At 40.7% G+C, this 25,355-nt stretch overlaps 1 protein-coding gene across 3 annotated transcripts in view; it reads right to left on the bottom strand.

Annotated features, from left to right (window-relative positions):
• Positions 1–11,270: 11,270 nt before the first annotated feature.
• The window catches only part of IL12RB2 (interleukin 12 receptor subunit beta 2), a 68,090-nt gene continuing 54,005 nt past the window's right edge, over positions 11,271–25,355 (bottom strand). For 2 of the 3 annotated variants that reach the window (XM_059924307.1, XM_059924308.1), the window contains 4 exons: positions 21,732–21,869; positions 18,878–18,968; positions 16,364–16,463; positions 11,271–12,003 (listed from right to left, as the gene is read on the bottom strand). In XM_059924307.1, coding sequence (XP_059780290.1) covers positions 11,464–12,003; positions 16,364–16,463; positions 18,878–18,968; positions 21,732–21,869 — 869 coding nt within the window. In that variant the 3' untranslated portion in view covers positions 11,271–11,463. The remainder of the gene's footprint in view (positions 12,004–16,363; positions 16,464–18,877; positions 18,969–21,731; positions 21,870–25,355) is intronic. The other variant, XM_059924310.1, reaches the window with a different exon arrangement.

Genomic DNA, 25,355 nt, shown 5'->3' with positions numbered 1-25,355 from the left:
TTTGACATATTAGGAAGGAGGTAATTGTTTTTTTTTAATGATGGATAAACTTGTGCTGGTGTTTTGGATCTTATGATGCTGAGCATGTTCTGCACTGGTGCTAATGTTTAACATAATTTTATATTTACAAACATACCTGCTACCCAGAGGCAAGTATTAATTTAGTCCATATGGACTATTACCCCTCTTGAGATTGCAACATACACACTCCTAAACACACTCATACATAAGTGTGTTTAGACTTTGAAGTATCTTAACTCATTTCTGGACATGAATGTGTTATAAACCTCCTGATTTCTAGCAACATATAAAAAAACACTGCTATTAAAAACCCATCACAAGTTCTACTCATTGCCAGCCATTGCTGGCATTCTGTCACTAGAGAATACACAGCAATATCTGGTATGTTGCAAGCTTTCAAGATAGCCTGGATTTTAAAAGTTGGTCCATTAGTTGTATCTGATGGATGTAAATTTGCCTCCTAGTTCACTTTGTGTCAAGAGCTAAAACTGTGAACCTAACTTTCTCTTATTGGTGGGTAATAACTGAAAATAAAGATTTTATTTTCATGCTCACTTCTTAAAAGTCATAAAAACAATCAATAGGAGCCCATTTATCGTCATGTGTTTTCTGACCTATGTGTGCACCCCCAAGGGTAATGCTCATATTTCATTTTTCCTCCTTAAACTTAGGTTTTGTTTATGTGGGGTGTTTATTTAACTAGGCTGTCAACATTTGGGATGGATACCTATTTTAATTACTATAATAAGAAAGTTCTTGTAAAATGAATTTCAAGGACTGACAAGACAATTGGCATTTCTTTTTAGCAAACCATGTTTTTGAGTGTGAAGGTTAACGATACTGAATGTCAGGGGGTTGTTTGTTTTTTGGTGGCTGATAGAATGTTCTAATGAACTTTTGATGCTTTTAAATGGAAATAATGCCAGAGCTTATATTTTTTATTAACATGTTTCCAGTTTGCATTGATGATTGGGATAAGGTCTCTTTTTTTATAATGTTTTGAGACCTGTGCGGAGTTATGAAAGATTTTAAAATGTGTTGCTAGGCACTATATGTCTAAGTTTACTCAGTTTTATTTAAAAAGTGGAGGCAGGACATATCTCGAGTCGTAAATACATTTGGGGCTTGTTGGTGTGGGTGTGGAGGGAGAATATTAAGTATTCATTTTGATTGTGTTATTTTTCGAATTGCTATAGATGGTTGTCCTGAAATAGAAAAATTTTGTTATGCTGTTAGGGAGTTGCATAGAAAGTCTGAATACGGTATATTGGATTTTTAAAATATATCTTTAAGAGCACTAACATTATATGGAAAGAACCAACAAATAGTAAAGGGCTAAAAAAAAACTTAGAAATGTGGAGCTACTAGAACCGGAATGGTTTTGACTTTAAGGTAAGATCATATCAGGTATACTAATGGACATCTGTATCCCAACGTTGAAGTAATTGGTAAAGCAAATTCTCAGGCTCTCAGATGCCTGTAGTTCTGCTTTGTAAAGAAAGTAAATAAATGCTTAGAAAATAGATTCTAACGCAGACATTTGTAATTCTGCTGAGATTAACGTGTAAATAAATGTTTAGGGAGTCGGAACACTTACAAGCCAGATCTCCAGGTTCACTGGTGAAAGCCCAGAACATGATGACTAGAATGCTTTACAGTAGTAACAAGGCAGTAAAATCCCTAGTCAAATTTTCAGATCTAGTAATTAGTGAGATAATCTGTAAACATTGTAAAACTTTCAGGTTTTATCATTGAGCTGTATGTTAAGTGGCAGCTTTCAGAAATTTGGGCTCAATGATTTTTTGCTCAGCCTGGGTTTACCTATGACATGTTCTCTCAGCTTCAGAATCTTACTTGATCGAAGTTAGACAAATATGGAGAAGTGATTGAAATAAGTCAAGCTGAGAGGAATTCATTAGATCAGTAATATAGGGAAAGGTAACCTAAAGGATAAGCTTAATTTCAGAAAGAGATTAGGATATAAATTATTGAAATCATTACTACATTGGAAATGAGTAATGAGTATCATTTAAATAAGTGCTGTGTCTAAGCCAGGGGTCAACAGATTTCAGCATGTCGCCTGTTTTTGTATGGCTCCTGAGCTAAGAATGGCTTCTACATTTTAAAAGGATTAAAAATTATTCTACAAAGATGTGTGTAGCCCACAAAGCTTAAAACATCTGGTCCTTTACAGAAAATGTTTGCTGACCCCTGATCTAAGCCATCACTCTCAGGTCAACATATAAATTCTTTAAAAAAAAAAAAAGTTTACTTCCAGGTACAGATTAAGTCACCCTACCTCCTGGGAAGTTGTGAAATTAGAAGTATTTAAAAAAATTTTTTTTTACCCCTTACCTCTAATCAGAATAAGGGCAGGATACTTGATAGCTTCTTAGTAAAGAAAATCTTGTTATTTAAAAAATTGTTTAGCTTGCAAATTCTGAAAGCTGTTAAGGAAAGTATAAATTTGCTAAAATAGTATATTTAGTGCCTGATTATAGTTTTTCACATTTAGTGGCACTTAGTGCTAAGATCCTTCTGTTGTGCTAATTTTGACTTTTCCGTAAGATGAGAATTATGAATATTTTGTATAGGTAAGAAAACCAATGTCTAACTCCATAGGTTGACTGGGGCGGGAATTAATGGCTTCTGAGGACTGCATTTCTCAGCTTAAATCATGAGGTTATCTGGGCAGAATCTAGCTTTTGTGCCATTACTTCTGTCTTAAATAACTGGGAGTCAGTTGTTTGCTTCTGTCTTACAAAATAACTGGAAGTCAGTTGTTCGCTTTGAAATGGAAAGAAAAGGTAAGAAACGGCCTATTCAAGTTAGAAAATAATTTACCAAATTATGTTTTTGTTGGAGATGTTAATTACATAGGTAGTGTTAAATCAGTAACATTTGTCCCTTTTGTTGCCCATTGGGGAGGGTATGACAGTTCTGGTGCACTTGAATGTGTATTCCAAGTCTTGTGCTTGGAAAACATAAAAGAGATACTTGCTGATAACTAATCTGACAATTCTGGTTCATTATGGATTTTTAAAAACTATTTACAGACAGTACCTAAAGTGATGAGAATTGCTCTGAACTGATCTTGCTGTGGCTTTATTCCTTAAATAGCTGCTTTAGTGTTACTGGTATGGAAATGTGAAAAGCAAAGGGCTAGTGAATATTTAGGATTTTGTTATTTGGAGAACTGAGAAGTTATTTGGGAAGTAGTTTGGACAGTATTGTTTACACTATATACAATATATAGTATAATATACACTATATAGTTTACACTCTCACCTTAATTGCAATTGTTGCTGATTTCTCTTACAGATTTTAGGACCTAAAAAGAGCTTCAATTTGAAGAAATGGCACAGGTTTTCATCTACCTAGAATGGAGATTTTGTGTAAAGTGATCCAGTTGAACTTGGTTCTTGACGTTGCCCAGAATTTTGTCAGATTGGATCTCAAGTTTTTTATTAGCTGATGAGTAATGTCAGAAATTATGGGAACTTTTACATGTTGAATTCGTTGTTTCACATCTTGGGTGTAATAATCTATAGTGAAATGTTGCTTTGTTTGGCAACCATACTGACAAAAGTTAGATGAGCACATGTTTAGACATTTTGTCAAAGTGCTCAGGCTGCCAGGGGTTGACTAAACACATCAACGAAGATGGTAGATTCCTCCCCACCCCCCCAACACTATTTCATAGCTGAAAATGTTTAGGCTTACATGACTGGCAAAATGAACTAAACACAGATAACCTTTCTGTTTAGAGATACAGTGGTTTGTCTTTTCTGTGGAAATTCTGAATTTCCAGTGAAGCTTCCACATTTTTTTTTCCCAGTAAAAGAGGAAGACCTTTTCCTAAAAACTACAGATAATTTGGTTTCAGCTTGATCTTGTGTACTTGTTTATCAAGGCTTCACTTAGGTGCTACAGTTGTAGTAGCTTCTTAAATATGCCATGGAAGACTGGATTGGATAAAACTACTTTTAATACAGGTGTTCATTGGTCACTAATTATACGAAGAGAATCAGCATACCCAGCCACGTATATTGTGTGTGCTTCAGACCACTGTGTTTTGTTCATAACAGTATTCCTTGAAGATTGAGTGGCACTTTGGCACTGTATCGACAAGATCCAGTAGTTGAAAAGTGTTTAATGTTGAACAGTTGGATTGGCCCACCCCCACTCAGGCCCGCATTTTGAGTCAAATGGTAGAGCTGGAAGTCACGTTGACAGAAATAGAGAAGTGCTTTGGAGGCTGTATAATGCCAGGTGAAAATATTTGCTTGAAGAACTTAAATAACCAGCACCTCAATTACAGCAAAGCATGGATGTCCCCCCCACCTTTTTTTCAGGATATCAGTTTCTTGCTACTTAAGAGTTATTAAACTTCAAAAATAACTGCAGATTTTTAGAGGAAAAAGTTTGAGGAGTATCTGTAGCTGGAGAAATTACTGACTGAATTATCCTTTCTAGTTATTTTATCTATTTTAAGCACGTCGAAAGTGGTTTGTTTTTTTTTTCTTTTAAAAACCATCTATACAACTGCTCTGAAAGCTATCCTGCCATAGACCAGAGGGAGTCTAAAGGGAGTGTTCATAGGTATGCAAAGGAATCCAGTCGTATGCAGTTGTTGGACTGAAAGGAGAGAAAACTTAGAAAACTAGTATTTTCTACAGTATTGTGAAAAGGCAAATGGTCTTCTAACCCCCTTTGTGATGGGGGAGAGTAAGATTTCTGCTTCTAAATGAACTCTTGTGACATACTATTTTCACCTTGAGAGATTTTTTTGGCTAGGGATGAGGGTCTCCAGGCTCTTTGCTTTGGATAGCACAGGAAAAACCCTCTAGTTAACACAGGCTACATTCTCAGCTAATGTGCAGGGAGATACATAGTTGACATTTTAGTAAGTGAATTAGATTTTGTTTCCTAAAGGAACAAGTGTGTTTTGTTACAATTTTTATCCAATTTCAGAAGAATGTTTTTGCAGTTTTCTGAACTAGTGAAAATGTTCGGCTTGTGGGTGTTCTACCTTTCTGGTGAAAATTCAGGGCCTTTGAAAACAATTTAGTCTCTGTGAGAATCTCATAACAGCTTTTATAGTATTTCATTGGGTCCAATTACCTATGGGTAGCAAAATATCTGAAATTGGAAAAGGGAAGGTATTATGGGCCTCACCTGACATTCTCTTGCCTAGGCAAGGCCCAGGTCTCTTGTGGAAGAATTCCTTACAGTTGCGGAAATTGAAAAGTGGCCAGAATTGATGTAAAGGAACCCCAAGGTAGCACATAATAGGTTTGTATGTTTCTTGGAGATACAATTGAAATCTCGGAGCCAAATTAAGAATGGTTTTGCCACTTGTAAATAAAAGAAAGGACCATTAACAAAATGTGGAGCTAATTACCATAGAATGAAGGAAAGGCATTTATGTTTCAGCAATTCATACAAGCAACACAATTGAGTCAAATGCAGCCCTACTTCCTTTTTACTTAAGAAATAGCCATGTTTGGAAAAAATCAGGTAAGTTGGATGGGGTTATAGTTATTTTAATTAAAGAGAGAACACACTGCTCTGGTTACTTTTCTGTTTGAAAGGCATAATGTTTTGATTCATAGTTTTAAATACTTACCAATTTCCTTAAAATAATGGACTTTCTCTGGAGTGTTATTTCCCTTCTGTGGCCTACACAGTGTGCCTTGTATTGTAGGATTTGGATTAGTTGGGTAGATAAGTTAGCAAATTCAGGAGTGCCAGATTTGTCCTGGTGTCATATGCTTTTTGGGTAGATTTCTCAAGAACCAAGAAGGCTCTAGAACTTTAGAAGTACAGAGATGCCAGGTTTTGGTTACCTAGTAACAGCTTCAAAGATTTTTATGGAATCACAATTAACAGTCAACTACAGTCGGAACCCCAATCGATATAAATTTTTTGTGCAGTCACTTGCACAGAAAAGAAAGTAGTTGAAAATTATGCTCTAAAACCAGACTGGTATCAGGTACTAATTGTGTGACTTTGGTTAAGTTACTTGTATCACAGTTTCCTCATCTCTAAAGTGGAGATAACACCTACCTTAAACCAGTCATGGTGAGAACCGCCTTACACCCCTTAAAAACTGCATGTATTAAGTACTGTGTTAGAGGTCATTGATCATTATTAACAATTCCTGTTAGAATGGGAATAAGGCAAAATTTGGCTTTTTATATAAACTTTGTATTTCAAAGATCCAATGCTTCAGTTATTACTCTAACATCCCCACCCCACCCCCCTCACCTAGTGTGGAAGCTACTTTGTCTTTTCTACCCTCTGACAGGAGTATTAAGGGTGGAAGTGCCAGACAGAGGAGGTGGAGGATGAAAGAGACGTGGGCCATAAAGAAAGTGGTTAGTGTCTGTCTTTAGGACCCACTGTCTCAGGTCTTTGGAAAGAAATTGGTAATATTTTATATTTCATTGACTCCCCACTTCTGAGAGTAATAAGCCTTTGTGATGAAAAGAATGCAAAAGTAATTTAAAAACCTGTGGCTGGATGTAGTCACTTAGCATTTTGGTGTATATTTAGATTTTTTTTGCATTGCTTTATGAAAGTGAGATGATTCTATTCAGCCATTTTAACCACTTCCATGTCAAACATTCTTATGGTTTTTAAAAGGCTGCATAGTATGCTTTGCATCAATTCTAAGATGCATCCCAATTTCAGGCATGTTAAAATGTGGAGGGGGCGGGGAAGTGTGCACCATAGCAATCAATGGCATATTACAGTTTAATTTGCATTTTTTCCCTATTCATAGCAAAGTAATGAGGTGTCCCCTAAAATTGGTGGCGTCTTAGACTCCATGAAATTCAGTGTTTCATTGTATGCGTGATTTAACCAGGTCCCTACTGAAGGGCATTTAGGTTCCTCTCCCCATTATAGTCAGTGCTGTGATAAATCTTTTATAGAGTTTATGATATTTGTACTGTTCTTTAGTCTACATTGCTAGTCAAATTTTATTGAATATTGCCCAGGTGCCTCCAGAAAAGAGCCAACTAACATTCCTGTAGCCAACCGCAGTTCTCTGATTAATAGTGGCTAATTTTTTCATTACTGTTGCTAATTTGGTAAGGGAAAAATGGTACTTAATTTTTATTTCTTTGATTACAGCTGGAGTTTTTTTCATGCTTATTGGACATTTATATGTATTTTATGAGTTGCTCACTCCATTTTTCTTTGAAGTGTTGGCTTTTTTCATATTGATCTGTAAGAGTGCCTTATTAAGTAAGTTATCTTGGCATATCTTGCAAATACTTTTATCTAACTTGGTGTGTGTGTTTTGCAAAGTTTTAATTGGAAATTTATTCCCGTGTAGGCTGTGATGTAAAAATATGACTTGTTTCTTTCCATCATCAGTTGGCCAATTGATTAAATTGCTTATCTTTTTTTTTTTTTCTTTTAGGGTGAAGAAGAGGCCTTTCTGATCTCTTTTATTCTAGAGAGTGATTAATTTGAGGGTTCACCTATCAGCCTTTCATAAGGGTGGATAATGTGAATGTCTTTGTGTCCTGCAGGCTAGGAAGAGAAAAACAGGGCTCCTTTGGAGGGCCTGAGCAGTGATACTGGGACAGATGACAACTACGTCAGGTGAAAGAAAAAGAGCTTGATGGAGAAAAGCAAGAATCAAACACGGGGGATTGACTAGAATAGAATGTGCCTAGTTTGGCATTTCTTTCACTGGCCTCTGGGAATTGGAGAGTTGCAGCTGTAGGCTATTAATGGAAGCTGAGAAATTGGGACAGGGTGGAGGGGAAAAGGCACTAAAGGGAAAGAACCAGATAACGCCAGTTTGGCTTTCCTATTGCCTATAAGGAAAACAGAGGCCCAGGAAATAGAATTTCTGGCTTCTGGAAAAGAGGGCCCTTTTAATTCAGGGTAATGATCTGTACACAGGAATTGGTAGAGATTCCCATGAATTCATTGAGAATGAACTTGGACTCTATTTGTAGTATTTAGGTCCCAGAGAATTAAGGAATTTGATGTGTTTCAATAGAGCAGAGATTTCTGGGTTGGGTTTTGGATACATATCAGGAGTGAGGATTTAAAGAGTTGCTAATTTTCCTGAGGAATGAAAGCCTGGCTATATGAATATTAGTGAGCTCTACCTAGTCCTGGTAAACTAGGCAATCTGATTTGGGAATTTGACTGTGTGTGGGCAGGAAGGGAGATTATAAAAACTATTTGGGGCAAGGGCAGAATGAGGTTACCCATCCTGTCATTCACGGAAAGAGGACATTTTATCTGGCAGAGTGAGCAGCCAAAGGCATGTTCAAATATGTTTTTAATATAAGAAACTGCTACATGTATTACAGTAGTGCTGTCAATAAACGGTAGGGTAGAATGGGGGTTGGGAATGAAGAGATTATAAGCAAATGCAATTGTCTCAATAAAGAGGAAGCAGGCACAGCTGGACTGGCTTCTGGAATAGAAGGAACAAGGTGGAAGTGGTGGCAGAAGACATCTTTTACTTTTTATTGATAGCCTACTATGGACCAGGCATGATGCTGGAGATTGCCATGGTTCCTGCTTTCCAGCTATTTACAGTCCACTAGAGGAAGTAAGTGCATCATGCTAGGGGAGCACTGAGGAGGCCTCTGCATCCTTAGAAGGAGCCTTTAGGGGTCAAGGAACTCTCCCTTTAAAAAAAATTTTTTTTTCACCTTTTAGGAAAGCAAGTAAGGACTGCAGTACCACCTAGAGCTTTAAGGGAGGGGAAAAGGTGTAGGGGGTAAAAGGGAGACTGGGACCTGTGTGTTGAGGCCAAAGGGGTAGGGCAGCGGTCCCCAACCTTTTTGGCACCAGGCGCTGGTTTCCTGGAAGACAGTTTTTCCATGGACGGGGGTAGGGTGGGGGGAGGGGGGATGGTTTCGGGATGATTCAAGTGCATTACATTTATTGTGTACTTTATTTCTATTATTATTACATTGTAATAAATAATGAAATAATTATACAGCTCACCATAATGCAGAATCAATGGGAGCCCAGAGCTTGTTTTCACTTGCCGCTCACTGATGGGGTTTTGATATGAGTCTGCAAGCAATTGGTTTACTATGGTCTCTGTGCAGTCAAACCTCTCTGCTAATGATAATCTGTATTTGCAGACGCTCCCCAGAGCTAGCATCACTGCCTCAGCTCCACCTCAGATCATCAGGCATTAGATTCTCATAAGGAGCATGCAACCTAGATCCCTCGCATGCGCAGTTCACAGTAGGGTTTGTGCTCCTATGAGAATCTAATGCTGCCACCGATCTGACAGGAGGCGGAGCTCAGGCGGTAATGCGAGTGATGGGGAGCGGCTGTAAATACAGATGAAGCTTCGCTTGCTTGCCCGCCTGCTCACCACCTGCTGTGCGACCCGGTTCCTAACAGGCCATGGGCCGGTACCGGCCCATGGCCTGGGGGTTGGGGACCCCTGGGGTAGGGGAAGAGTGACTAAGATGGCTATCAGGTAATCAAAAGGTATGTAATAGGAAAAGCAGGTATTGCAAGAAAGAAAAGTTGGCTCTTATTGTCAAGAGGTGATAGGTTGGCCTGCTTCTAAGGTGGCAGCTTTGTCATGGCCCATTGCAAACAGTCAAGGGGCTCCACATCCTGGGTGCAGACAAGCCAGTACTGAAGCTGCTGAGATGCAGGGCACCATGGTATGGGGGTGCTACACAGCAGCTAAATAGAGTAGAATGGAGATGTAAGGAAGAAGCTTAAGCTTTTCAAATAAAGCTTGGAAGAACTAAACGTGTTAGTCTGGAATAGCAGGAGGCACGGATGAAGTGTTAAACATGAACAAGCAGAGCAAATACTCATTTTAATTTCTAGAGCTCTGAGGGACATCTGGTAAACCAAACCCGCCTCAGCTCCAGTGTTTGGGTGGGATGGTGGTAGGGTGTAGGACCCAGGCTTGACAGGGATTTAAGAAAATGGTTCCTGGACCTTTCATCCCATTCGTTTGCAAAGAGTACTATTAGCATTTAGACTAAGATTCTTCTCTGTCAGCTTAGCAGAAGTGCCTATAGTTAAGGGATAGAGGCAGTGATGGGTGAAGGGAGGATGATAAGCCAGAGGCCACATCTTTAAAGTTTTCCAAGTTCATGCTGGGGAAAAGAGAATTATCTTCCATGATCAACTTGAACTGTCTGAGGACCAGCTCAAGAGTTTTCCTGAGGAAGGAAAGCGGGATGCCTTCAGAAGGGATGACTTATGAGTGCAATCTTGGCAGTTTGGTCTTAGACCCTGAGGTAGCCCTGGTCCTAAAGGCAGTATCAGCTGCAGCAGAAAGAAGAGGAAACACAAGGGGTCAGAGAAGCTTTGGCCCACTCTTTTACAAGACATTGTATTTCAGAGAGGGGAGGCTGCTTGCCCAGGGTCCTACAGTGGGTTTAGCAGTAGCTTTCCACCATCAAGCTGCTTTCACTGAAAAAGGGTGAAGGCAAAATAAAACAAACGAGCAAAACTAAGGAAAAGGTACATTCTTAGGCTTCTACAAATAAGGACAACCATGACCATCTTGGGAGCCCTTTTATATTGGCGTTCACCGGGGTCCTTTATGCCTGCATATGTAAAACTAGGTCTATCTGTTTTGAAGGTACCCAGTAATTCTCACTAATATGTCCATCATTTAGAGTTGTGCTCTCCAATACAGTGGCCAAGTGTCATATGTGACTATTTTAATTACAATAAAAAGTCAGTTCCTCAGTCATACTAGAGGTACACCCCTAAGTGATCAATGGCCAGTGTGGTTAGTATCTGTTGGATCAAACAGGGCAGCTATACATAGAACATTTCTATCTCAGGCCTGTTGGACAGTACTGATCTAGACATAAGACCTGGTTTGTAGTAGCTGCTTTATAAGTTGACCCTTAAACAATGTGGGGGTTGGGATGCCGACTCCCCTGTGCAGTTGAGAATCTGCATATAACTTCTAGTTGGCCTTCCTTATCTGTGGTTCTGCATCCATGGGTTCATCCAGCAATGGATCATGTAGTATTGTAGAATTTATTATTTTAAAAAATCTGCATATAGGTGGACCCATGCAGCTCAAACACATATTATTCAGGGTCAACAGTAAATAGTTGTTGAATGAATGGTCCTCTGGACTATCTGCCATTGCTGGTAAGAGTTTTGGTTTCCACTCTTGCCTTTCTCCTTTCTGGCCAACATAGCCAAGAAAGTTGCAGGAACCCAGATTGGAGTCTCTAGGTCCACACAGCAGAGGATGTGATCTTAAGGCTCTGGAGAAGTCAAGATGAGGTATCTTGAGGTGAGATTCACCCTGAGTTGGCTTGCCTGCCCTCTAGCTGCAACCAGACCTGATGGTAGCACCCAGACGTAACGACCACTGGAGCAGGTGGCTGGGGAGATGGGGCACGCTGTGTCACTTGGAGGCACATCGACTTTCCAAACTTCAAGCTTTGCCACTCAGAGCATGAGGGAACCACACCCCATCTTTAACTGATCCAGAGTCAACTTCTCACCACAGGAGAAGGTGAGTGGGTGAAGGGAACTCGAGGGGAAAACGGAAAGAGAGATGTGCTGAGGCAGTTCTTCCCGAGGGTCAGTTATGGGAGCCTCAGGTGAAGGGAGATAATCTATGTTGGAGGGTAAGTAGCCCTCATGGGCAGGAAGGTAGTCCACTGGGAGGACTGTCGAGGGGCTGGCTGGGTTTCCCAGCGTTGAGTCAGGGCCCTTGCTCCCCAGCACCTTGTACAGATCCACGCCTTGTCCCATCTCTGCTGTGAGAGCTCTCGGAGTTGGGGGGCTCGAGGCACTGTATCCTGTGTCTTCCTCAGAGGTATAGTGACCTTGGACTCCTTGTCCCTTTTCTGGCCAGTTGGGGTGATGGGGACGTCTGAAGGCTGGGTTCACTTGGTGAAGGACTTTGTTGATGACCAGGGGCTCAGGTTCCTCGGGAGTGGGCCAGTCTGTCAGGAGCCTATCCAAGGCCAGCTGCGTCTTCTCCTGAGAAAGGGGAGGAAAAAGCTCATGTGGCTATGTTGAGTAAGTAGCCTTGACGACCGACTTCTGCAGGGTTCCAAAAGGCCTGGCAGCCTGCACTGCCTAGTCAGCTCGAGGCAGAACACTGTGGGCCTTTACTTTGTGAGGTAAGAGAAGCAGTTAACACTGTTGGGGAGGCAGACAGGCAGGAGCCGTGGACTCCTCTCAACCCCAGCCAGTGAGTGATTCGCTACCCTGCTCAGCCTTCAACTAGACTTGTTTCTGGTGAGTCAAACTGCCCTAGCTGCTTTTCCTCTAGCAGAGAGGGTATGGGGGGTGCAAAGGAAGGGCTGAGCTTGCTTCTGTCTGGGGATGAGGCACGGAAGACTTTAAAAGGGTCACACTAGAGCTGAATCCTGAGAGATGTATAGTATTTTCCAGGTAAGGAGGTGGTGGGCAAGGAGAATTGGTCTATTCTGGAACCTGCTAGTTCTTTCTTAGGACAGGCACACTGAGGCTTCAGAAATAGAAGGAGGTTACATGATGAAGGGACTTTTATGGGATGCTAAAGAGTTTGGGCTTTGATACCACTACTGAAGGTTTTTTGGCAGGGTAATATCCTTGTCAGTTATGCTCTTAAGAAAGACCCCTCTGGAATAACTTTTTTGGAAGTGACGTTCATCCTGTCTTCCCTACAGCTAATTTCATCTGTTACTTTTCTTGCTTTGTCTTTCTCAACATCTAATTGGTTACTAGCTCTTCAGTGTCGTATCTTTCCTTTCCAAACTTATTACTGATTCCTGAGTCAAGTTCAAGCACTTTATTAACATTTCTTTTTACAGGCTTTATTGGGCTCTCTTTACGTCCTTGAAACTATGTTTTATGCTGACTGCTTGATCTTTCTGAAGCAGATCTTTCTGAAGCCTGCTTTCATGAAGCCCCTAGTGACTGTTCCCTCCACTGGATTCCTACAACAGCAAAGAAGCCACCTGTTAGGTTCTTAGCACAAGAAGCTTTATACTGTCACTTTTTTTTTTTTTTTTAACATGTCTGTAAGCTATCTGCAAGTAGGGACCATGCCTTAAGGGAGGAGGAGGATAACAGAAAATAGCATTAGGACAGGGCAAACCCTGAGGACTAGTCCCAACTCTGAGACTCTACGGCTTGGGAAAACTCAATCTACCTCTCTGGCCTTTGGATCACTCATCTGTCAGATGCCAAGTTGTGCAAGAATGATTTGGTCTGGACTGGCCTCTGATGTCCCCACCCTTGCCTTGAGCATGGCAATTGTCCCCAAAGTGAATGACAATGCTGTCTTAGGGTAAACTTCTGCAAAGGGCCCTGAGCAGCCAGAGGGTACGTGTGTACTTTTCTTTCGGGAGCCTGCTCTTTTCCTATCGCTATGCAAACTGGCCCTGGCACATTGGTCTGGCTTGGAACATGACTGGCAGCTGCGACCACTGCTATGGAAGAGATCTCACTGGATGAGGATCACCTTGTTTTCACAGGGCGAGGCTCTGCCTTCTTGAAAGCTTTGGCAGTATCAATAGAGGCTGCTCCTCAGAGCTTTACAAAGCAGCCCCCCTGGCTGACAAGTCCTGGGGCAAGGCGTCTTGGACCACTAATAACTCAGGTACATCATGGAAACTATTTTAAGCTTTTACAAGCTCAAAATGGATAACATCCCAGTGATCCCCTTTATGATTGCGCCTTCTCCTCTAGAGCTTTAAGACCCATGGCTTTTTAGCCACATTTTAAGAAATGGTAGGGGGATGTAAAGTCTGAGAACTTAAAGCACATTTTGTTGGAGGTGAAAGACTATTGTGTTTCTGATGTCTGCCCCAGCCTGTCACCAGGAGAGCAGTTTGGGTCTTTAAAAACAGTCTACCCCTTCAAGGGTCAAGTGACATGGGGTTCTGAGGCTGCCACAAGGCCATCATAGATGGCATGTTTAATTTTTTTTTTAAATTTTCTAATTTACTGGTTATTTTTGCAAGAGAAATATATGCACATAGTTTTGTAAAAAAAATTTTTTTAAGTTCGAAGGGAATTTGTAATAAAAATTAAGTGGGCTTCATGCCTACAGCTGCCTCCCCAAAGGCAACCACCATTATCAGTTTCATATTTAGGCTTCCAGAAATATCCTGTGCACATGTTGGAGACTGTGTGTGTGTGTATAAAATCATCTTTTTATACAAATGAGAACCCACTTTAGACAATTACTACAAACTTTGCTTTTTTTCACTTTTAAATATATTAGAGATGTTAGACACATATAGATCTCATTTTTTTTTAGTAGTTGCATAACATCCTGTTGTACAGATATACCCAAATGTTTAACCTGGCCCCCTGGTGGCAGGTTACGTTATGGCTTCTATTTATAATGCTGCAATGAACATACTCATACTGTACAACTTTGGGCACGTGTATGGCAATTTCTGTTATTTTTTCCATGTGTTACTTTCTCTAACTCTTTGTCTTTCTCAGCATCTCTTCTAGGCTTTTATGGGCTCTTCAGTGGCTCTGCATGCCTCTCTATCCCCTCATGCCCAGGCAGTGGCAAATAGAGACCATGATGCCACAGCTACCAGCTTGGGAGCCAGGTGTCCATGACTGACCCAGAGCTGCTTCTCACTGTGCTATTTCAGGCTTTTAGGACATGGGACTGTGGAATCTCAGCATTGGAAGAGAGAGATCTTAGAGCTCAGTTGATTCAATTCCTGGTACCTGAATCCCCTCTAATACTAGCAGTGGCATCCTTATTGAGTGCCTTCCCATAGGTCATCACAATATTGCCACCAAGTGAGGGCCCAGTGTGTGAACACCTGTTGAGTTAGTCTGTTCAGCTCAGAGGTGTTGACTGCTGGAAACACCCCTCTCACCCTGTGCTTAAGATCTTTTAGAACGTATAGTATAATGGAGGACAGCACATCCTGCTTGTATGTGAACCCAGAGTCCACCTACTAGCTGACTAACATTGGGCAAGTTACTGACTCCTCTGTCCCTCACTTTCCTCATCTGAAAAATGGGGATAATAATATTACAATCTCATAAAGCTGTTGTACAGATTAGGTGTTAATGCATGAAAAAATTTTTTAAAGTGCCTGGCATATAGAAAGTAATGTATGTTATGTGTATATATAAACATAAATATATTATTATGTAATACTGTTGTATATCATATATAATTATACGTCATGTATAATCAAATATATATCAAACATCTATCATATATATGACATACACACGCGTATACATATTTATTATTATACTGTTCTTGCTACTGTAACTTAACAGCAACAAAACTCCTCAATAGAGAGAGGAGACTTCAAGTATAAATCTTCCTGGGAAGAAAATGAATGATCTTTGCCTTGTATGACTTTGTATGTACTTTACATGGCATCTTACTTAGTCTTCACAACAATATATATGAGAGATATTGTCAATTCCTATTTTACGGAGGATGAAACTAAGGCTCATGTCATCGGGCAAGCGCTCAAGGGTCATTGACATAGTAAGTGGCAGAGGTGGCCTTATTTCAAAGGCATTAAACTGCGGTGACTTAACGTCCTACGGAGGCAGACAGGGCTGGGACCAGCTCTTTTGAGAGGCGGCTGGTACCACTGGCTTCTGGATGGGGCATGGGTGACTGAAGAGAAGAATCTTGGAGGAGGAGGGCTATACGATGTGAGAGTGCGGGGCTGCCGAGGCGCCGGGTGATGGGAAGAATGTGGGCACCCCTCTCCTCCCCTTTGCTCCCCTTCAGTGCACAGTCTTGCTCCACGTTCAGATGCCTTCAACTTCAAGACCCTCCGTCAGAGACAGACCCTCCTGCCCGCTGTGAGCTGCTCCCCCCTCCTAGGACTGTGTGGCAGCAGCTCCCTGCGTGTCCTTTACTCCCAGCACTCTCATCTGCCGGCTGAGCAACCTCCTGCCTTCAAACCTTTTCCTTGCACAATGGAATGACTTACTGGCTTCCTGCCAAGACCAAAATAGTCTGGGCTCTATTTATCTGTTCCGTGCTCACACAGGATGGGTAACATCACAGTAAAGCTTCAGTGCTCTTCAATTTGGGTGAGCCAATGCTCAGACTAGTGCTTGGCAAATATATTTGCTTTTTAAATTTCTTTTGAAGTGAGCTGAGGTGAGGAGAGGAACAGAAGGCATAGGAGGAATGAAAAGTTACGGGTCTTCTAGTCTTGGTCATAAGCTTCAGAAAATTCCTGTGCATGGGAGTGATGACTCAGATGGTAACCTAGCACTCGTGATAAGCAGCTTATCCATAGGATCTAAACACTGAGGTTTCCCTGTAACTACAACGAAAGACTTAGATGTACTGATCACCAGAACCCCATCGACTGACCACTAAGGCTTTATACCTTACCTCCACAATGGGATATTTCTTGGCCCAAGTGCTATTCGCTGGGTCTGGAATTTCTTTGCTACACCACTGAGGTCTGAGGGCCAAAAGGAGAACAAACACCCTGCAGGTAAAGAAAACAGTGACATTGGTTAAGTGTGCACACGGTGGCAAAGAAGCACAGGTTCTTAGTGCAGTGACTTCAGTGTAAGGGTATGCAAATGAGTAAAATGTAAACACTGCAGGAGAAAGATGGTGCATCATCCAAGTCTGGACTAGTTTTCTATGAAGTTTGGATAGATGATAAAGACTCGTGGTGCAACCACTTAGGGTTTGCTAAATAAACTATGGAACTTTTGCTCGATGTAATGTTTAGCTATCACTAAACAAGCAGCCAAGTACTAACTCAACAAACGTTGATTGAATCCTTATTGTATGACCAGCACAGTGCCACATGCTGGGGATAAAACAGCAAACAAGAGGATATGGTCAATACCCTTGGGGAGATTACTATTTATATTTAGTAAATTAGAATGTTTATAAAGAGCTTGTAATGAAAACAGAGTAAAACGGGATACAGGTGGTATAAACAGCTTGGACATAACCAAGTAAAAAAAAAAAATGCCAGGAAAAAAATACCAATATGGAAATATCCAAACTACTAAAGTAGTTGTATTTGGTGATCGGAGGGTCTTTTTATTTCTTCTTTCCACATTTCTGGGTTTTTGAAAATATTTTAAAATGATTTATGATGTGGAAGAAAAAATCCTAAAAATGTTTCTCATATGCATATGACTTAACTATTTTGACTGTTTTTTAAAAAAAAATTCAAGACCAATATGAAGCATTTTTAAAGACTTGGCTTTAACACACTTTATTTAATAAGGAACGTAAGCTTCTGGGACGTGTTCAACCCTTTGAAACAAGAGATGAGGCCATGTGACTAGGTTTTTTCCAAAGAAACGTGAGCAGAGGTACCTGTGACCTAGTATAGATCATGCAGATGAGGAAAGTACCCAAGGGATGGTGGGCCAATAAAATGGAAGACAATTGGATCCCTAAATGACTGTGTGGAGCAGAGCTGCCAACCAATCTGGATGACATACCTTAGAACTATTATACGGGAGAAAAATGAGCTATTTTATTAAAGCCACTATATTTGGGGGCTCTTTTTTTTTCTTTAACAGCAGAAGCCTCCACCCTAACTGATACTATTTCCCTGAAGAGGATGCATGTGATCCTAGTTGACTCTTTGAGTTCAACTTTTTCAAAGTCTTACCTAAAGAGAGCTCTGCTTTGAAGTATCTATCACATATGGGAGAGCTTCAATAAATGGAAAACCTTTCAGACAGGTTCAATGACTAGTAGAATGACTTTGAGCTAGTTTTATTTTGACCTTTTCGCCTACATTACACAACATCTGAAGAAAACTATTGAATAACTAACTCATTTTAAAAATTCTCTTTACCAAATAATACATGTTTAAAGAAATTTTAGGAAATACAGTTAAATAGAACTAAAAGCGCTATGATTCTATCTGCTGTTATAACCACCATTAATATTTTAGTGTATGTCCTTGGAGCAGAGAGTATTAACTGCCATCCAATACCCATTTTCCCCTCTTTCGTAGAAAGGGGACCCTGATTTACTGGGACAACAATGAGCCCAGCTAAAGGGCCACAGTTTTAAGCCTCCCTTGCCTCACCAAATTCTGGCCAATGAGAGGTAACCTAAAGTGCCATGTGTGACTTCTTCATGTGTCTTGAAAAGGTGGGTGTGGGCACCTCCCTTCTTCCTGTAGTTGTAGAATGCAGGCATGATGGCCATAGTTCCTGCAGCCGTTGGACCATCAGGTGAACTTGATGATGAAAGCCAGTGTCGGGATAGTGAAGCAGAAAAAGAAGGAGCCTAGGTCTCTGATGACTGCGGAGCTCCTACACCAGCCGTTACCTGAGTTTACTTACTTTACCTGGGTGAGAAACTTAGCTCACTTGTCATATTATTTTTATGTTACATACAACCAAATTTAATGCTAACTAATATATCTTGCGTGTCTGTGTGCACGTGTGTATGCACTATTTTTAAAAAATGAAAGTACATGTTTTGCAACCTGCTTTTTAAAATGCAATATAGCAAATATTCATATCATTTAATTTTCTTCTACATCTTTAATGAATGCATAGTATGCTGTATAGCATGAAATATACTGTGATTTATTTAACCAATCCCATATCGCTAGGCATTTAGGTTGCTTCAAATTGTTTTCCTTCTATGAATGATACTTCAGTGAACATAGTTGCCACTAAATATCTGTATATACCTATGATATACTTAGAATAAATCTAGTTGGGAATTGCTAGGTGAAATGTTTAATATTTTTACAAATTAAACATATACTGTCACCCCAAAAAGGTGAATATATTTAGTGTGCTACCAGCAATGTAGGAGAGTATCCATTTGTTTGACCCACAGCAGCAACAGCTATTATATGAAAAAAAAAAAAAAATTTACCAAAGTTGGCAGGTGTAATAAACTTACTTTTGCCGGAAGCAACGCACTGAGAGAAGGCCCACCATGATGACACCCATGCAAATGCTTGGTGCCACATACGTGCTCCAATTGGCTTTACCTGAAACAAAAAGTTAGCAAACCCTGTGACTGAGTTATTGTCAATGAACATTTCTAAATACTGACTGTTGTGTGAACCCGCTGGGCTTTACCCACAGCTCCTGGGTAGCTGGACTCAGGAACAAGGCCAACTCTCTTTTGCCCATTCAGGAAGGAAGAAAGGGCCCAAAGGGGCCAATACTATGGTTCCAAGGAAGGAGCTCCAGCCCTACAAGAACTTCTTCCTCTAACAGGTGCAGAAAGAAAGGGAGTGTGGTATACAAAGCACTGGTTGTGAACTGGGAGCCCTGGATTCTAGTCCTAACGCTGCCGCTGACTGATGTGTGGACCTCAGATTCTTGATCTATAAAAGGTGAACGATGACATCTACCTTGCAGGTTGTTGTGAACATTAGAGATGGTGTATTTAAAGGGCACAGCCATGTATCTGAACAGAGGAGGCCTCAAGAAATGGTAGCTATTAATTTTACCAAACCATTGGATAAGCCCCCTGTCTACCTAGGGTCTTTGAAATTGTTCTGATTCCTTCCTATAAACATGTAAATATTTCACTATGTGTTGGAATTTTTCATTAATTCATCCAACATTTATTGAGTGTAAACCATGTAACAGGCCAGGTTAGGTGCTGTAATACACAGATGAATGGGACATGGGCTCTGAAGATAGTCCAGGAGACATGTGTAAACATGTAAACAGTAAACCATGATGCCACAGGATACATATAAAAACAGCATGTACAAGGCAGTGTCACAGAGAACAGCATGGGAAATGGCTTCATGAGCAGCTCAGGAAGGTTTCCCAAAAGGCAAGATGTCAAAAGTTTAGAGTCGGATGGCTAGGAGTTGGCTAAGTGGACAAGTTAGGGAAGTGCAGACTAGACAGACAGCAAGCACGGAAGGAGGAAAGAGCGAGTGCTTCAGCAACCACAAATAGTCTGCTCTTGCTTTCCAGTACGAATGATGAGTGTGCGGCAGACGACAAAGCTAGATGGATGAACAGGCCCAGGTCGTGCAGGGCTTGGTAACAAAGCAGTTTAAGTTCTAGCTTGAAAGCCCGTGGGGAACCACTGATGGGTTGCAACAGGAGGTAGAATGTCAGCAACAGGGATCTTGTAGAAAGATTCTTCTGATAGAGTGAAGAACAGGGTGGGAGGGAGGGTGACCAGGGGCCACTAGCAGCCAGAGACCTGCTAGCCCCTGTGAGAGGGGCTTTTCCCAGGGCTGAACAGGGGAGTTAATGCAGGAAACCTTGTTACCACCCCACACAATTGGCACAATCTGACATTTTTTTTAGCATCTGCCTTTCTTTCTGGGCAGATGGGACAAGTCTGGAGTAGAAAGATGCTGAGTCCTTAGTCCAATTAATTGCTCACAAGTTAACTTTCATGGGAGTGCTTGAGAAGAGGGCTTGTCACTTTTCCCAGTGGAGGAGTATCTGGCATAGAACAACAAAGTCCTGAATGATTAACTTGATACTCCATGTCACAAAGCAAGAACGGCTTGTTTTATGCTTAGAGCAGATGCAAACGGGCGCTGCCAGAGAGAACAGCATAATTTAGCCAGTGGAGAGAAACCCATGTTAGCTGGGTCACTTCTTCACATACTCAAATTTAACTGAAGAAACTCAAATCTGTGTCTGATTTGTAGTTCTGCCACTTGCCACCTCTAAGACCTTGGGTAATCTTTTTGTACCTCGCACCTGTAAAAAGGCATCATAATCTCTCATTCTTTTATTCATTTCATATTGAGTGCCTGGTAGTATGGCCAGGTACAGGCGTGTAAAGCATGCACATTACATGGTTGTGGTCAGGATTAAACAAGTAAACGTATGTGTTACATGTGTTGAATTGTGTCCTCCCACCCCCAAAATTCACATATTGAAGTTCTAACTTTCAGTACCTCAGAAAGTGACCTTATTTGTAAATAGGGTCATTGCAGAGGTAATTAGTTAAGACAGGTCAGGCTGGAGTAGGGTGGCCCCGAGTCTGATATGACTGGTATCCTTGTAAAAAGGGGAATTTTGAACAAAGAGAAACACACAAGGAAAACTCTAAGTGAGATGAAGGTAGAGATCTCAAAACCAAGGAATGCCAAAGATTGCCCCCAGTCGCGAGGTGAGAGGCGTGGAACAGATTCTCTCACAGCCCTTGGAAGAAGCCAACTATGTTGACACCTTGATCTCAGACTTCCAGCCTCCAGAACTGTGAGAAAATGAATTTCTGTTGTTTAAGCCACTCAGTTTGTGGTACTTTGTTACAAGAGCCCCAGCAAACTAATACAGTATTCAAAGAGCTTAACACAATGCCTGGCACATAACTATCTGATATGCAGTAGCTGTATTATTTTTGGGATTATTCTCATCATTCATTGAACAGATATTTATTTAACAAGTACTATGTGCTGGGTGCCGTTCTAGACCTTGATGTAGAGATTAAACAGATACTAGTCCCTGCCTATTGGATTCAGAGTTTTGAATAGGGGTCAAGTATAGCGCATTATGAAGGAAATATGGATGTGCATTTGGGAAGGCTTTCTGGAGGGGGCAACATTTTTGCTGAGTTTAGAAAAACGAGTAGACACTGTCTCCAAGCAGACAATGTAATGGTAGGGCACTCTGGTTAGAGGAAATAGCAAGTGCAAAGGTATAGCAGCAAGAAAGTAATTAGTGAATTACAGAAAATCTGATAATCTCCATATCAAGTAGTGGGAGTATACTCCTATATAGGAATTCACAGTGGACTTGCCCTCTCTAAGGGTGGTTCTTACCTTGCAGACAAAATTCTCTTTCATTTCCTTGGGGGCTTTCACCAGCAGCTGTCAGAGCTGTCATCCATAGAATGTATGTCACTCTGGGCCGCAGGCTGTCTATGGGATGTGAATCTGGGGAGACCCTATAGGGAATTTCTGAAAGTAAGATAAATATAAAGGTTAAGGCACAAATTAAAGGAAATATCTGAATGTGGGCTCTTACTCATTTTTATTTGTTAATGCTTCATTTAATTTGAAAGAGAAAAGCACATTGCTGTTTTAAAGTAGTCCTAATTCATTAATACTTAATACTTTAGAAAGCCCTAGGCACTGTCATTTATGAAGGCACCACTTCACAGCATTATCAGAAGAATTACATTTTTTTCTGTGGTAAAATCTTTTCAAAGAATTTTTATTATTTTGCTTTTGAAACTATTTAGCTGTAGTAACTTCTTTTATTTCCTATGACTATAATGTTTCTGACATTTATCAGGTATATTTGAGAACTCCTGGGGAGGAAATTAAATGTACAAATTGTTTTCAATGGAATTTTTAAGAAAGCTAAGTTTAGCAATTAATGAAATAGACATTTAATAACATTTATTAATTCTGACTTCCTCTTTTATTTTTTGGTAAGTTCTGGGTACTGGTCTTAGTGGGTTTGATCACTGATCTGCTTCAATTTGACATAAAATCTAAAAAATGAGAGCAATGGTACTTAGATTTATTTTGGTAGTTTAAGGCTAGACTGTCAGTTCTTTATGCTTTTAACACCCCTGCAGGTTCTCAGCAGGTAAGATTTTGGTTTTTGAGCAATGTGTTTATGCTGTTTTTTTCCTCCAAGAGATATGAATATCGGTAGCCTTTAGTAAATAGGCAGTCTCCTCCTCCAGGGATCTGCTGGGTGTGACCTCTCAAAAACTGAGGGGGGCTGTAAAATTGAGGCAAGAACTTCTACAGGTGTAGCCTACTGGTTTGCTCAGCAGACTTGTGTGTGTGCTGGTGATCAAAGTGGAAACTAGAACTCAGCACTTTGTGCCTCAACATTATTTACTGTCTCACAAACCCCAGGGCAAGTCAGATTTTGACCCTGTTTGCTGAATTTATTTCAACAGTCACACATATTTATTGAGTGTCTGCCCTGGACAAGGCACCAAGGCACAGAATCTGCCTCAAAGAGTTCACCATCTAGTAGGGAAAACAGACCCCTTACACTCACTCACCCCTACTTACTATGTGTGACCAGCAAGATGGAACCCTGTATTATTGCATCCACTCCACCCAAAGGACCTGAGGCCTGAGCAGATCATTTAACAGCTGTGACTATCAGAGCAATTTCTATATTTTACATCCTTTTGAGAAAAAGTACCATGTGGAAAATTCCCAAGCCTACTTTAACCTGATGAACTTGCTTGCACAGACTTCAGCTATATGATTACACTAAAATGTCTCTTATTCCCAAGGCAGGGGACTAAAAAAATAATTTGGTAGAGACTTTCTGCTCATCTTGCTGCAGCAAAGCATAGGCGAGCATCAGGGAGTCAGTCGTATTACAGTCCAACTGTATTAGGGCATCCTTAACTCCAGGAGTGAATGAGCCGTTGGAACACAAGGGAAGGAGTTTGAATGATTTGCTGGGCCAAAAAAGTTTACACGCAAACACAGATACATGCACATGTGTATATTTGAAGAATAAAAATAGAAACTATGGAGGAAGCCAAGAGGAGGGTGATGGTGTCAGCAGTTTGGTTGATAAATAGGTTGAGTTGAGTAAAGGAAGAAAGAAGTCATGCAGGAAATACTGGTTCTGCTGCCTTGTCTGGGCTGTGATCTCCGGCAGAGATAAAGGAGGCCATTCAGTTCTTGGATCTGAAACTTTAGGTTTAAGGTGGTTAACTGACAAAGGCACCAGTTTAGGGAGATGTGATGGTTGCCAATCATCTGAAAGGTCACCAGTAAGAAGGTCAAGTGGTACCAGGCAAAACAGCTGCATGGCTCCTGGAAATCAGCTTTTATCTAAACATCTGCATTGGTTTGACAAAGCCCAGGGCAGTATTCACCCATTTGTTATTCAAAAAATACTATTTTTATTAAGCACCTACTGGGTGCTTGGCTGTATTATAGGTAAGGGGGAGACAGTGGTGAGCTAACTGCCATGGCTTCTGCCCTCATGTTGGCAAAAACACCCAAGTGATAAGTAGAATGTGTGTGCCCATAGAGCAGTGCACATGGCGGTATCAACAAACTTCCAGAGGAGTGGCTGTGTACCCAAATCACCTGGGGAATGCAGATGCCCCGCCCCACGGCTACCCTGCTCTCCTGCCCAGGCAGGCGAAGTGTTCCTACTGCACCCTGCTTGTGCTGTTAGGGGCCGTGACAGAAGACGCCTCGGAACTCCATCCTCCTTTTGCTGATGTGGAGCCTCTCTGCTTTCTTTTTCCCTCCTCCTCAACCTACTGCCCTCTACCATTCTCTAGAAATGGCACTTGTGGATTTGCCAATGATTTCTGGTTGCCAAATGCAATAGGTAGGTGTCAGTCCTTGATTACAGCACTTACATATCACTTTTGTGTACTTTTCCATCTCCCTGGGTGCACTGTGAGCTCTCTGAAGATAGGGAACAGGTCTTTGTTCATCTATAAGTGCTAAAAGGGAAACCATCTAAACTGGTACAAAACAGGGCTTTGAATCTGCACCTTCTCCCCTTTAAACTTATTTTAAAATACCCTTACACAGACTTTAGATTCATCAGATTTGGTGCAAAAAAGGTAGGTAATTTCTTCAACATCTACAAGAGCAGATTTAAGAATCATCTAACCATGCTGATCTTGTTGTAAATAAGCATCTTGGTTTAAATTCTGTCAAAATGAAAAATTGGGGGGCAGCAAATTTCATATGAAGTATTCCAAATGGCTCATGATGAGATCAATTGATTCATCACCTTTGGGGGTGCATTTCAGAACTGACTTACCCCGACAGTGGGGAGCAGTTCTGTTCAGTGATCCGCTGTATTTAACAATGGTAGATTATTAAGCTGATTATTGTAAGATCTTATAGTGGAATACTATAAAGCTGTTTAAAAAAAGAAAGAGACAAGTCCACATGGATTGATGTGGAAAGATCTCAGTATGTATTATTGAGAGGCAAAAGTAAGGTGCAGATCAGAATATAGATGGTTATCCCAAATGTATGCTAGTGTATGCATTAAGTTTTTTTCTGGATGAACACACGAAGAACTGCTAACAGCCTAAGTATGGAGGAAGGGATAATTTCCACTTTATATCTTTTTGAACTATTTGAATGCTTTTACTATATACAAGTATTATTTATATAATAAGAAATTAATTAGCTTTAAAAGTCATAACTTTTAGAAAAGCAGTACTGCAGATCTAAGGTCAAGAGAGAGGACCAATTCCTCAAGTTTCCCAGGTAAAAATCACTCTGCAGGCAGCTCTCTGACACCTACATCTCAGGCTGGCTTTGTTACATTCTTCTTGGACCTAACAGTTCTCATGAAGGAATAAAATGGTTGCTTATTTATGATAAATGCTCCTGAAAGAAAGCCAGCTGCCTATGAAATACTAAAGGGAAGCTCAAGCCAGGAAAAACAAAACAAAACTGAGTAAATCAAAGATTAGAACA

Source organism: Balaenoptera ricei, chromosome 1 (assembly GCF_028023285.1).
Source record: "Balaenoptera ricei isolate mBalRic1 chromosome 1, mBalRic1.hap2, whole genome shotgun sequence".
In the NCBI taxonomy this organism is placed as follows: domain Eukaryota; kingdom Metazoa; phylum Chordata; class Mammalia; order Artiodactyla; family Balaenopteridae; genus Balaenoptera; species Balaenoptera ricei.
This window is presented reverse-complemented; position numbering and strand designations above follow the sequence as displayed.